Source organism: Brachionichthys hirsutus, chromosome 11, assembly GCF_040956055.1.
Source record: "Brachionichthys hirsutus isolate HB-005 chromosome 11, CSIRO-AGI_Bhir_v1, whole genome shotgun sequence".
Classification (NCBI taxonomy): domain Eukaryota; kingdom Metazoa; phylum Chordata; class Actinopteri; order Lophiiformes; family Brachionichthyidae; genus Brachionichthys; species Brachionichthys hirsutus.
In genome coordinates this window covers 2136032-2150939 of record NC_090907.1, presented here as the reverse complement: position 1 = coordinate 2150939, position 14908 = coordinate 2136032, and the positions used below count along the sequence as shown (strand labels likewise).

General features: G+C 45.9%; 1 protein-coding gene across 1 annotated transcript; it reads left to right on the top strand.

Annotated features, from left to right (window-relative positions):
• The first annotated feature begins 365 nt into the window (after nt 1–365).
• clmpb (CXADR like membrane protein b) lies at nt 366–8690 on the top strand. Its single transcript, XM_068745707.1, has 7 exons — nt 366–489; nt 2077–2228; nt 4594–4798; nt 6734–6901; nt 7239–7361; nt 7841–7982; nt 8354–8690. The coding sequence occupies exons 1-7, from the start codon at nt 366–368 to the stop codon at nt 8688–8690; spliced, it is 1251 nt and encodes a 416-aa protein (XP_068601808.1).
• The last annotated feature ends 6218 nt before the right edge of the window (nt 8691–14908 follow it).

The window sequence follows — 14908 nt, the reverse complement described above, 5'->3', positions numbered from 1 at the left end:
CTTATTTTGAGGCCCATCCAGTGCACGGCTACACAAATCCTGCGTAGGGCTGCGAGTTAATTAGTGAGTGAGGTGCAGGAAATGGATAAGAGATACCTGCAAAACAGTTTTTCTTTCTGTTTCCGTATAGTTTACTGTGAAGCATTCGTGACAGTTCCAGAGTTGGTGAGCCGACTCCATCCAGGGTTTGAAAGTCACGTTTAAAGTCATACGCTGGAGTTAAATATGCATAGGAGGAGATCGCATTGCCCTGCTTTTTAGCGGTCACCGTGGCTACCCCTTATCTGTCTTTCGAGTAAACTCTTCTATTTAAAGAGCTTAAAGTTGAAGCAGAGGTAAATTAAATAGGAGGTTGGAGGTGAGAAATGAAGTCGGGAGCTCTTATCAGCGCGGCTACAGAGTTCTGGGTTCCGCCCCAGGGGGCTGATGAATGTGGGAGCACTGATTGGGAAGACCGGCAGGAGGAGCTGAAGGGAAACGGTGGATACGGTGCTCCCACCAAGACTCTTACGTCACCAAACACGAGTCCACACCACTGGGCTGGATTAGCCGCACACACACACACACACACACGGTCCACATCTCTTTTTATTCTGATATTTAAGCTTATACCAGTAGGGCACCCACAAGATGGATGGGTCTGAGTATTAAAAAGTCATAAACTGTGGGGGGGGGGGGGGGAACTTCCAAGTCCAGTGGGAGGAGCCGGGCCTATCTGCTGACTTGTGATATGAACCGAGCAAGTTGTCCAGCTCTTCTTTCTCTCTCCATCCATCTATCTGTCTGCTCAGCTGATAGATGCCAATTGGGATCCTAAAACCTGACGGACAGAGAGTCGCCTTGGAGCTCAGTTTTGCAAGCAAAAGTAGAGACAGAGCTTGAAGAAGGGCTGAAACCCGTCAGACGTCGTCCGTGTAGGAGAAGTGGTTTGTGCGAGGCGAGGCGAGGCTTTTGCCCCTGTGTCCTGCATCAGCACTGACTCATTGGCTTGTCAGCACAGAGCTGCCATTTTGATTGGCCCAAAGGTCACTTGTGGGGCTGTGTGTTGACTCCTCTGAGGGTGAACCAGTGAACAACATTTGGCCTCCGATGGCACGTTTGACAGCATTTGATTGTCTCCACAGAGGCATTCTTTCATTGACAAGCTCTGCAGACACAACACCTGTCCCTCGCTTTGACGTTCAGTCATTCCGTGCAAAGGGCAGGACATATCGACCCCCCCCCGAGCCATTAAGCAGCGTGATCATCAAAATGGAGCTCTAACAATATTTACACAACCTGTAAGTTCCTGCATGACTCAGAAGGAACATCTGCTGGCTGGCTAACTGTGTTTTAAGCACTCCGAATCCCTCGGAGCTATTGGCGTGTTCTGCAATTAAATTAGGAGGCGGATAGTTAAGTTAAATGTTGTAGAGCCAAAAAAGATCTGTCACATTTGAGTGCATAATCTTAGAGGAGCTCTGCAGCACTGTTTAGTCTTTCTACCAGGTGGAGGGGGTTGAATATCTCAGCAGTGCAAGGCCCCCCTCTGGATACACACAAACACACACCAGCGCCATCCATGGGTTGAGCTTCCAGCAAACCCCTGTGATGCCTCTGGCTAATTCCACACAAACCCACCAGGCTGTTCGGCATCCTCCAATAAATTATCCGTGCTGCTCCTCCGCTGAGCCACAGGGCAGTCTGGATGGGGCCCAAAGTCACTTGTTTTTGCACAAACTCAGCATTATTGCCGCTTCTTACTACAACCTGAGGTTTTCACTATGTGGACTGTGTCAGAAACACGTCTCCAGTTTGTCTGCGTTGTCACATGTGTCATTTGACCTTGGCAGAAGGGGTTAACAATAAGAACATCATAATACTTCTCATGCCTTCCTTTCCGTCTGTCTTCGGGTGAATTTCAGCATCTGTCAGAAACTGATTGGATTCTGAGTCATATCTCCGACTGCATCTCGCTGTCACAATTTCCTCCATCAACATGGTTTTTGTTTCTTATCCACAGCATCTGTATCTTGTCTCAAATATTGAGTTAGCGCCTCCATCCGACATCTCTCTTCTCTTCTTCCTCCTCTTCAGCTCTGCTCAGCCTGCTGTCAGTGGGCGCCCAGACGGAGATGAAGAAGGTTGTCGGGGACAATGCCACTTTACCGTGCCACCATCAGTTTCCGCCATCCAGCTCTCTTGACATCGAGTGGCTGCTTCAGAAACCCAACTCCAAACAGGAAGTGGTGAGATGAAATGTCTTGTTTGTTTGTCTTTTTTTCATCCGGTTTATCGGCACATTGAGTCAAAAGAGTTGGATGTTGGGAATTCATTTCAGAAGTCAAGTCCACTTGATTTTAAACTACTACTGTTCCAAAAGGAACACAAACCTGCTGAAGCATTTCTCTCTAGAAAAAAAACTACTTGAGCAGTGAATTCAGATTCTCGAGAAATAGTCCTGTCCATTTCTTCCCCAAAACATCCTGATGTCAGACTGCGCACACTCCTTTGAGCTCCGAGGGAGGTACGCGATTTCCAAAATGTTAGCTTTTGGAATAAAGACTATGCTGCATAGCTGTCACTCCAAAGCGCTCGTGCTGTCTTCGCAAGTCGTTGTACTTCCTGTTTTTTTAATCTTGGCATCTGTTTAAACCACCTTTAAATCAACTTGGAACTGTTAAATGTTGTTCTAGAAGCAAAATGAGAACAAAGCCTTTTCAAAGAAACAATTTATGAAATTAAACTTCCACCTGAAAGCCTGCTCCTACTGAAAAAGTCGGACAATTATTCTCCCCCTTGTCTTGTCTCATAGTCACCAAAATGCCCTTTTGTTTCACTTCACTCGTTTTTGAATCGGCGCTTTTCTTCATCCAAATTGAAAGTTGTATCTAATAAGAAATAAATCTTATTAGATCTCCCTCTTAGGAAGTCGTTTGTTCTCTCGCTGATACGTTGGTTAGAGCAGAGAGGCGTAACGCTGTGAGAAAAGGTAGCGTGTGCAGAGGAAAGCGAGGAACCGGAGAAAGCAACTGTCTTTGATGACACAGAGGGAGGCCGCCACATTGCAATGAATATTTAACAGGAAGATAGCACTGGAGGCGCCATTAATTAAAATCAAACGTCTGAAAATTTGATTAGGAAAGCGACTGCGCCCGTAGCCAAAATGAATTAATCATCCTTTTGTTCCGTTGGAAGATGTCGTTCAGGGGGAAGAAGCATCACGTCAACATTTAGCCTCTGTTGGCGAGTGCGCATGCGACATGTGCTCAGGACACAGAGGGGCTGAAGACGAGGCATGGCAGTCAGAACCCGGATTCTGAACAGTTAAAGCTCAGACATCGTCATGCTTTGCGTTTTCTTACATTAATGAATATTGCTTTATCTCAGTTAACATAAATTCCAATAAAGTCCTTTTTAGAAAACCTTTATTGAAAACCAATAAAGACTATTGAACACAATGCTGCTGACTTTTCCAAACAATGGATGAAAATGTATCGGAAAGTTTCAGCTCAAAGGAGTTTACATTGCAGAAACCTAAATGTCTTCAGGTTTAACTTTTTGAGTTATGTTGCTTTTGAATTTTGAATTTATTTATTTATTTATCTATTTGAGTTATGTTGCTAACAGACAGACAGACGGTGGTAAAAACCTAAAATAAAACTCCTTGGCAGAGGTAAAAAATATGAAAGACATCAGAGTCCTGTGTCCAGAGTACAACTAGACATAACATGCAGCAGCAGGAATGCTCACACATACATAAGACCATATGTGTAAGTAATAAATGTCCACAGTTCATGAAGGCAGCAGGAATTTGCCCGGCGGCAGATATTGAAAAGACGCTCCACTTTATTCAGGTGTCAGGTCCAGGTCACCTACGACTGCTGAATTCATCGTGCGTCCGTACCTCAGATAGCGTCGGCTCAGACTCTCGCTTGCATGACTGTGTGCGTAAACGGCCGGTCGTCACCTGCGATCACAGCAGGTGCTCCTCCCCCCCCCCCCCCCCCCCCCCCCGTTTCTGAGGTGCTGATCCGCTGTGGCACTGGCATTTAGCGGTCCCCATCTGCAGGCTTGCACTCGCCTTCAGTAATAGGCCACTGTGGCAGCTGCGTTTGTGTTTGTGGATGGTGAGACAGAAAAAAAGAGAGAAAAAACCAGAGAGAGAAAAGAAGCGAGAGATAAGCAACGGCAAGTTATTTTTACTACAGTGTTTAAAAAAATGCATAAAACATCTACTAATGTGACTTCACCGATAAACTGTGTGCAATAACTATAATGACAATTACAAACGTTGTGTAAGTAAAGCGCTGCAAGTTGAGAATAATCCCGAGGAACAATACAAAAAATATATAGTGAGCCGAAGAACATCCAAAAACAATTTGCCTCTGCAATATTTTTAAAGATGCGTCACCTCCCCGGTGGATGAGAGTGAGACGCCCTTATAAATACAGTGGGGAAAGTTCCCGATTGCGTCATCAAAGTTCCTAACAGTTGCATCGATATTCCAGCTGCTCCACTCGCGGCCCGCTTTGTGGTTTCTAACTCATTTCCTTGGACTAGTTTGCCTTCCGTCAAACAAAACTCTCCCTTTGTTCTCTGCATTCCGTCCAGATCATAACCTTCTTCAACGGCGAGGTGTTCACCAACGAGGCGATGGGCAGCGACGCCAGCCGCCTGGCCTTCGCCGGGGAGTACCTGGGCGGAGACGCGTCCCTGCTGATCAGTGACCTGCTGCTGTCCGACTCTGGGGAGTACCACTGCAAAGTGAAGACCAGCGGGAAGTACCACTGGAACCAGGTCAACCTCGTTGTGCTCGGTGAGACGCATCAAGACACAGACAGACACGGCTTGCATTTGCACCATCAAGAGACCCAAACTCATTTGCACATGCACTGTATGGCACGCACACACACACACACACACACAGACCTAATCACTGCATCATTAGCCTGGCACATTTCCTCCATCCTACTGACTGATGTAATGATTCGATTTGATTCAGACAGTGTGATTTGATTTTGCTCATGCTGTTTGGGTTCCTTCGGATTGGTTTGGTGATGAGGTGAGACCAGAAATGCACGAGCGGGTCTGGAAGTGCATGGAAACTGATTGATCATGTCAGAGTTACAGTTACACGCAGCAGAGACTAAATCGTCTGCGTCCCGAGTGAGATCAGAAAGAAAGCAGACGACGGAACCCGGCTCTGAGGTTTTTATAGGGACGTTCTCTAGTGAAATGTAATGCCTGTAAATGACATTGGAAAAAATCAGCAGTCATCAATCGAGCTACCGATAAGCTACTTAGCAGAATTGGAAAATTATTTTTACTAGTTTTGTCTTAATTCTTGCAACTATAGACAAGCCTGTTTGTGGCCTTGTAATCCACAGCGGAACATTTTATCTCCTATTTTTCCTTCCTTTATTTTTGTTTTCCTCATTTCCCAATACACAGATAACGGCTTAGCAACCGCAGCTCGGTAGTAATCTGCGTCTCTGTCCGAATATCGCAAATGGTTTAACCACTCTGAGGGACAGACGGCAAAACTGGAGCAGCGGTACGACAAAAGGCCGACACAGACAGAGTCCAGCGGGAGCCGGATCGTTCTCAATGTCAGAAAAGCAGGCGATTTATTAAAACATCACGGGAGATTAGTTCAGCCCGCGGTTATTGGTTTTCTAATGGAAGAGTCTGTTAATCCTCTCGCTCTCCGCGCCCTTCCTCCACGACATTTCAGTGAGTTAGTGCCTCGATTTGTACAAATTGCCCTCAGCTCTACGGTGACACTTTCAATTTTGAAATAGACGAACATTTGCATTTTTTTTGCTCATGCTAAAATAATAGCTTGGCAGCTGAGCTGGTAGCTGGCCCGGCAAGCGAGAGGTGTGTGTGTGTGTGTGTGTGTGCGTGTGTGTGTGGACGCGCACGCGTCTTCATGTACAAGATTGCTGCAGATTTACCGCCTTGCTATATCCGTTACTAACTTTTAACACTGCAGAGATACTTTTACTGCAACTTTGCTGACGAGCAGTAGCAGCCAAGCACACAGAAGGCAACGGTGCTAATATGACAGCGTAGAGAAATAGATGTTTAAATTTAGCTCGCCGCTGATCTAAAAATACGCCGCTTGAGAGGGGAGGGAAGGAGCGTGCTATTTTCATGCCTTTGTAGCTTCGCCGCGCCGCTCGGCGGGTATCGGAGCGGAGCAGCTGTGCGGAGCTTAGCGGGATGCTGCTGGACTTTACTGTGCCTCCGGCTGCTGGACTACGACCGCGGCCTTTGACCCGTGGTGTCATGTCATTGTGTGTTCACAACCACCCAGCTTTGGGCTAGCATCGATCCGTTGCCAAATAGATTCTTTTGTGTCTCTCACTTTGCCATTGCGCGGAAAAAAAGCAATCGATAAATGTGACCTCTTGACTGTGAAATCACACTGATGTGTTTATGAGATCAATAGATAAATGATATTTCACCAATGCTGTTCTGTTCAGGACCAGATTCATTTCAACGTTACACCAAACCGAACCAACACAGTTTCAGTTTTCTGTGAAATTATGACATTTTTTCCCCCGTCCAGCACCAAAGTCGACTCGACATTATCGCTCGGCTGTTTTGCTTTGCCCTCTTATTGCATGGCAATAGATAATAGACATTCTTTTAGTGTAAATAGATCAATAAACAGCAAATGTATTCAAGAGCAAAGCCAATTATCTCTGGCGCACTTTCTTCCCCTGATTCCCGTGTGCTCCGACAGTCAAGCCCTCCAAGCCGCGCTGTCGGATGGATGGAGATCTCCTGGAAGGCAGCAATGTCAAGCTGAGCTGCAAGTCCAGCGACGGTACGGATCCCATCAACTACAAGTGGGAGCGAGTGCTGGACAAAGGCAGGAGTCTGGGAAAGCTGCCAACCCTGGCACTGATAGGTAAGAAAGATCATTGGGGCTGCAGTGGCATGCTGATTCATCAGTCAAGCCCTCTGCACCGAGTGCAGAGATGAAGATTCATGTTCATATTAGTGATTTTTATAGGCTGCATTCATCCGAGGAGGCGTTTTGCTGAGCGCACCTCCTTTCCTTCACCTCCTCCTCCCAACTTCATGCATTCATGCATTTTTAAACGGCGGCTAGCACAGCCGCAGTCTTCTGAGTTGATTCAAAAGATTCATTAACATTTACGATGCCTTCCAATACGGACACTTGGATGAGCTCGGATCGCTCCAATTGTTTAACGACATCTGCTGTTTTTTACTACCCCCCCCAGATCTCAAGAACCCCGAAATCGTGACCCTGAGGAACCTCACGATGGACAGCACAGGTGTCTACAGGTGCACGGCGAGCAATGACGTGGGAGAGGAAAACTGCACCATCGAAGTCACGATGCAGCGTGAGTTTTAGGAACGAAGGGAGCGACGACCTCTCAGTTTCCCCGCACGCCGAATTGCCACGCTGATTGATGGTTGTTGTTCCAAACCGCTGCTGGAAATACATTTAATCGCTCCCTGCCTTTCCATCTAACTCGCGATTCCCTCCCTTCCCGGTGCTCCGGCACTAGAGGGACTGCGCTAGACCTAAACTGGTGACTACTGGTCGCCACCTATGCGCCAACAGTTATGTTTCAATGTCACACAAATACATTTCGTTAGAGGCCCGGGACGGTTGGGTCGTGTGGAAAGTAAACGACATAGCGAGCAGCTCAGCAGGTTCTTAGCTCTGGAGCTAAAGTGAATTTTGTGTGTCCGCTAGGAATAGCACAGTCAATAATCATTTATCAATTTAACATAAAGAATGAAAAACGATGACTAATATGTGATAGTAAATGAATAGGGCCCTCATTTTTCCTCACGTTCTCTTTTCCCTTCCCAGATGTGAGGGATGTGGGGAAGGTAGCAGGCGCCGTGGTGGGAATATCCCTCGGAATCCTCATCGTCATATTAATCATTTGGCTCGTCTTCCGGAAGAAAGAGAAGAAGAAGTACGAGGAGGAGGAGACCCCAAATGAGATCAGGTGAATGCAGTCTCTTTTTCCCCCTTTCTTGTCCAAAGTGAATGTTTTCCGTCCAGTGTTCCCACCGAATGCATGAACATCTGTGCTACCGGCCCGTTGTCTAAAAATGAAAACAGCCAAAAGGTCAAGTGTTCATCGATTATCTTTTAAGAGCTGGTTTTTGTCACATTCCTGTTGATCTGCTTGTGTGTGTGTGTGTGTGTGTGTGTGTGTGTGAGCGTGAGGCATCGCACCCGGTGCTGATTCCTCGTGCTGAAGCATGCATGCATCGGTGGACGTTCAATGACGCAATGCCCCGATGCGAACAGGGTCTCCTTTTCATTGGGATAAATTAACCTTTGTCATATTTGTCTGTGTGTCTGGAACCACAGAGAGGATGCAGAGGCCCCCAAAGCCAAACTGGTGAAGCCCAACTCCCTGTCCTCGTCCCGTTCCGGCAGCTCGCGCTCCGGCGCTTCCTCCACCCAGTCCATGGTGCACAGCAGCGCCCAGCGTGTCCCCCGCCCTCGCCCACCTGCCATAGCAGCCCTCAAGGAAAATGGACAGCCTCCGGGCTTCCCCCAGTCCCCTCCATCCTACACTTCAGTGGTGCCATCCAAGACCCCCGAGCCCCCCACTACTCCCAAATTCAACTCCAGGAACATGTCTGGACCCACTCCCCCAACCCTCATGGTCCCGGCTCAGACCAAGGCCTTTCAGACTGTGTAGGACTGAGACCCGGTCCCTTACTGCAGCCATGTGAGACTCCCAGCCCAGCCCAAGACCCCTACACCCCCGCCCCCCCAACCCCAAAGACAAAGAAATGCAACTACTCTAAAGGATGTAATAAAAAATAATTAGACTATAAGTCCAAAAGTACTTGAAATGAATGCATACTTTAAAAATATGACCCCTGAACAAAAATACTGAATAAAATAAAAGCAAAGACCCAAAATGTAACACTTTTCCTCCTGCCTTTGGAAGGAAAGCCGAGGCACCATGGTGCAGCAAGGTGGTGGGAGCCCCCCCTCCACCCCCCACCCCAAGTAGAGCTTTTATTTATTAATCAAAGCAAAGGGCGCGGCATGCAACAGAGGAGAAGAAGGGGGGGGGGGGGGAACGAATCAAGGATGGATTTTAAAGTAGCTTTAGAATCTCGCCTCCGACTCGCAGCACCTCCTCTGATGAACCCCTCTCGCACCCCACAGGCCCGGGCCCGTAATGCCCAGCCATGCGGATAGTCGGTGCACGGCGTGCGCATTATCCGCCTCGGTACTCTTGGCGTTTCGTGCTCCGACAACAGACTGTGAGGAAGTAAAAAAAAAAAGGGAAAAAAACAAACCGACTGCAGTCTGGAGAATGACTCACAAACGGCTCATCTGCTTTGACCAATCAGCAGGGAAACTTCAGGTACACGGATGTAGCATCGACAGCGGAGCCGACTCAGCGGCGTCGGCGTCGTCCCCTCCTCGTCCAGCCTGTCTACATTTACGGACGTCCTTTTCTGGTACTGAATATCTTCCCTGAGTCATTAGATGGTATCTATTAGACCTGTAGCAATCCAGTCTGTTAAATACAACAAATAAGCATCTACTAGAGCAGCGGGACGCTTTCTTTTGTTGCTCCTCCTGTCCGATGTCTCTTCTCTCTGAACAGGTTGCAAAAGGGTGACCGACAATTATGTGTCCGATCATCCACACGAAGAAGTGCCACCGATCCCTAGGATGGGTTATTATTAGTAGTAGTAGTATTATTATCGTTGCTTTTCTTACTCATGCGTTTACCTGCAACATTTCTGAACTGAAAAACCAAAATCTGTCACCATGAATGTGTGATGTACAAAGATGGTGAAGTCCAATTCTTTTTTCTTTTCTTTTTTTTTTAGCTTCCCCTCGAGGCGCTGAATCGATTTACTAAGGCACAAATAAATTCGAGTTTCAATTTTACAATTGCTGCGTCTGAATGAAGGGCGCGAGGAGTATGATTCCAGGCTTCATTTGTTTTGGGTGGGGCATGGTGTCATTGTCAGTGCTCTCCCTGGACCCGTAACAATGGAGTGGCGCTCCATCGTTGTCTCGGTCCGGCCGGGTTATTGGTCGAGAGCCTCAATCGCCGCTTCCCCAGAGAGACCCGGGGCGGTTGGATTGAAAGCATCTGAAATAATAGCCTATCTAGTGTGCCTTTTTTTGCAATCCCTCTTCCCTCTGATGATTACTTTCTTTGTCCTTATCTTCAGCACACCAGTGGTTAAGTCTCTGTTCACATCCGGCTTTGAGGGTCAACAGTAGCAAACGCTGTGAGATGCAGCTTCACAAGATCGCCGTGGTAACAGATGCAGGCCAGGGTTTGCGGCGAGCAGAGTGAATTATTCACGGTGAGGAAGCAGGGGACGACATACTGTACATTCTGTAATCAGCCTGTTTTATATTGTACATACAGATAGATATACGCACATGATGTCATTTAATCTAATAAATAAGGGGAACTTAAGGGTAGACTCAACCCCTTGTAAAATCAGACGGAACACAAAAGTAATTTCAAACAGCGTGGGTTTGGGGTTTTTTTGCAAGTTGTGTAAAAGAGAATAGTAATATTATGCTTCATGTGAAATTAAATCTACAGATGAGGGTTTGGGAAAGTTCAGAGCAGCCTTACCCTCAAATCAACCTCCAGACAAATTCTAATGAAATATGATATGGATTTAATTCACCCCTGAGAGTAATTATGCGTGATTTGATTGGCCTTTTGACCTTTCCTCGAGCATCGTCACAGGATAAAATAAATACACCCGGATGCTGGGAATTGAAGAGACGTTGTGAAATTTAATGCCTGATTTCCATCAAGTATGCCAGGAATAGTTGCATTAGCACACAATGAATACTTTGGTGAGCCTTGATCTTTAATACTGCTCCATCCATCCAACGAGGGAGATGAGGCCGAATGAAATGTTCACTCTGAAATAAGCAGTTTTTATTTTATTTTAACGGCTCTTTGGCCTTAATTCTCAGGATACATTTACGAATTTAAACTCTGCAACTGGTTTTGAGAAGAGAAAATGATCAATATTTCAAAGGATATAATATCCCAGCTTGTAATCTCAGCTTGTTTTCCTTTAAATCTTAATATTCACACTAAAGTAAAAAATCAAAATCACATCAGATGAACTCAACCTTGTGGAACCGGCCGAGCACGCGCGGTCCGACTTCACATCCGGGGTTTCACACGTGGCTTTAGATGTGAGGGAAGACGCCTTTTATAATCAGCCGGAGACAGCAGTTTGTATTTCAGCAGGGAAGCTACTGCGTGTGTTTGCGTGTGTGTGTGTGTGTGTGTGTGCGTGTGTGGATGTGCGTGGGTGGGTGGGTGGGTGCTTGCGTGCATGTTTGCAAATGTGTGTGCGAGCGTGTGTGTGTGGGTGTGTGCATGTCAATTCAGTATAAGCCCTTGGGCCACACCCACACATTCTCATGTTAGCCATTCAATGAGCGAGAAGGATCCAGTCAGGCAGCGCGACCTCTGTCTGCGTTGATGCGATGGCGTGCTGGCGGCGTTTACTTGTGCTTTCACTGATTATATGCTTATTGCACTTGGCTCAGTCTGGATTTTTGCTTTTACGAGGGGGGGTGTCTGGAGAAGGAGCCCATCCATAATTCAGAATTCATTATTTATCAGCTTTGGAGCCCATTTGAAACACCTTTCTTACTATTGGGACATATTTACACACGGTACAGATAAAAACTGTATATATATATATATACACACACACATAAACAGGCCCATGTGGTGCATTCAGGTCCACAAGGAAACAGGAACCACAGCTTGCACGTGCATCCGGGTGCACCCGGACACGCATCAGCCATCTAGGGTTATTTCTGCTTCTTCAGAATCAGTCTGGCGGATCGAATGTCTGGAGGAATCACGACTGACGGAGGGAACGGGATACTGAATGCAGCATAATATACTGCAGCACCCGGGGGACGTCACGTACACTCATGAATACCCAGAAATAGCAAGCGCGTGCATACACACAGAGTACATGCACTTGTGAAGGCAAACACTGCTGTGCATTTTAATCATCCGGACATCATGTGCTCCACATTCTTTTATGGGAATCGGGAGAGGTGTAACAGGATTGATATCGAGCCTCCCGCCATTGAGATTCTCTCCGCCGCAGATGAAAGTTCCAGCAGAGGTGTGGGGAAAAGAAGGCTCGTCTTCCAGCTGTTAAATTTCTCCAATCCTTTTTGATTTGCTTTTCCGGCAACTGCAAGTCTCAGGTGGCAGATTCCCCACTCCCCCTCGTGTGAGCGGCAGCAGCAGCGGCTTTGTGGCCCCGGTTGAAACCTTTGCTCGCTGAAACAAATCACTTTTAGAGAGCTTTCTGTCAGTTCAGTGAAGAGTGGAGGAGGAAAGTGTTTTCACACCGTAGCGTAATAGCAACACATTTAACGCAGCACCCATTAGCACTATATATTGTCTTATTATCAACACTAAACGGTGCAGCGAGCCGCCTTCATGGTTCGCCTGCATCAGGAATCTCATGTAGCCACAATGTTTTTTTTGTTCTATTAAGCCGTTTTGTTTCCGATTGAGCCTCTTGGGCGAAGCAACGCTTCGGCTTTGTGGTTTTTGCCTCGCGTATCAATAAAGGGGAATGTGTTGAAATGTCCGTTGTCCGAGAGGAGATGGAAAAAGTCTGTAGCCAACCTCAAGAAGAAGAGCGAAGGTACCTGCATGTCATAGGAGTTCGAGCAGACGAATGGGAATGCTTTGCTTTGATGTAACATAACTGTATCGGCTAAAAAAAAGAAAAAAAAAAGAAAAAAAGAATTACAATTGTAAATATAATCATAAAAGTATTTACAAAGCTTTATTTTTCATCTGCATTCGGTCTTTTATTCATTTATCATCCATGTACTTTGCACTTTTTTGTATGTGGAATCTGTGTGGTCGGCTGTTTCCCCAGACTCCATTGTGTCGTTGTCGGGGGAAACGGCCTCAGCGCGGTGAAACTCAAGGGAAAATGTAAGACACTTTTTTTATTTTCTTCGATCTCATCTGGTTTTTTCTGCCGTGGCTTCTCTTTGGTTTCGTAAAAAAACGGTACAGAATTTGTTTTGTTCATTAATTTGATGGAAAACAATCCATGTAAATATCACACGAAAAAAAATGTATATTTTTACGACTTTTGAGTTATAACTCTTTCATTTGCAAATAAAATATTCAATGACAACTTCATTGGTCTTGTGGTATCTTGATTTGGAGACTACTAAACCCTTTAAATATTAAAGCTGACCTCAAAACCTGCAAATGTTCTTTCACCAGTTAGTTAGTTACAGATATAGACATTCTCGTCTCCGCAGGTATAACTGACCTTATAATGTGACCTAATAGGATGCAGAAACGTGCTCCCCTCTCCTCATCCTCATCTGCTCACCCGTAGCAACGAGGTCAGCGATATCTATTGACCTGTCGGCTGCTTTTTTGACTCACATTCATCTCTTCCCTGTGAAAAGTTCTTCTGTTGATCATCTATTGCGCTGCGAGATGGAGCGTCCATCAACGCTGGTTAGACTGACCGAGTGTGCTGAAAGGATGGACGTAAAATATGCATCAAGTAGCCACAAAAGTGGGCTGCTGAAGTGGGAATGCTCGCGAACCACCCACGGCTGATGCTGCAGAACTTTGTAGATGTTTTCTGGACGTCTGGTCAAAGAGGACTCGGCTGCAAAACCACTTGAGAAAACAAACCTCTTTTGGAAAGGCAGCATCCATATTAAGCAAAATGACATTTTCACGGCCAGATCACATTTCTCCTCTCTCTGTTTCATGCCGCTGTGCCCCATTGTTCCGCGTGATTGTCCATGTGTGATAACCCTGTCAGAAGCCCCTCCCCTGTCCATACACAAACATATTATGCACACTTATCTCACACCCCTATATGTCACAATAGTATATTAGTTAACACACTAATTACGCCAAATACAAAAGTGATAAAGTAGGCCGCCATGCAGAAACGAGATAAAGTCGCTCGGAGCAAACTTTCTATCCTAATTAATACCAGGGCCTATTTTGCTCTTTGTCCGCTTTTCTCATCTGCAGAGTAAATAGATTGAAACCCAGGGGCTTCAAACATAATTGCACCCCCTGGTGTTGGGGGGGGGGGGTATCTTGTTATCTGGAATGTTGATATGCCCTTCATGAGATGAGCAAAATCTTGAGTTCGACATGCCTTGAAGAAATCTAAATATGCCGATTTATTTTGGAGGATGCTCATTAAATGTTTATGTTTATAACCTACCCCCCCCCCCCCCCCCCCCATTCAAAGTTTGGTTAATATTTGCATTATTTCCCTCTTCACCAGATCTCATTTCCTGCTCCCCCCCCACACCACCACAGATAACACTAATCTACTTTAATCATTTATATTGTGTAAAAATGTGTACAAGGAAAATGCAAAGTTGACCATTTTAATGTTAAAGAATCCGCTGTGTGCGTGTTTCATGTGTGGCCTAATGGAAAACTAGAATAGTTTTAGTGGGTCTCACTGGGCTCAGGTAATACACACGAGTGGTTTGGCTTAAAGCTCCCTCTGGTGGAACGCAAGATGTGGAATGCAGAGCAAAAACAAGGCTCCATTCATTTCTAGCATGAGCAGAGGGAGTATATGAGGGAAACCTCAATGCCCTTCGAGTATAAATAAAGGTTTGAAATACTGTAAATGCTGCAATAAAAACCTTTAATCCACGTGTTTCATTCATTTTCACCCTGAAAGCACTCGACCGAATCACTTGTTTTATTATTTTGATTTAATGCTCTGGACTTCTGCCACAGCTTTGTACGCCTCTGCACTAATTATCTCTGGGTATTGAACATTCCTCTGTGACCAACATGTAAATTATATTTCACTCTGGAAACGACACTAATTATAGATACGAGGTTAATAG

Excerpts from the sequence above, each read along its gene's own strand:
- clmpb (XM_068745707.1), top strand. The coding sequence starts at position 366 with ATGAAGTCGGGAGCTCTTATCAGCGCGGCTACAGAGTTCTGGGTTCCG. Across the intron at positions 6,902-7,238 it reads GCCAACCCTGGCACTGATAG|ATCTCAAGAACCCCGAAATC; the intron begins GTAAGAAAGATC and ends TACCCCCCCCAG. Across the intron at positions 7,362-7,840 it reads CATCGAAGTCACGATGCAGC|ATGTGAGGGATGTGGGGAAG; the intron begins GTGAGTTTTAGG and ends TTCCCTTCCCAG.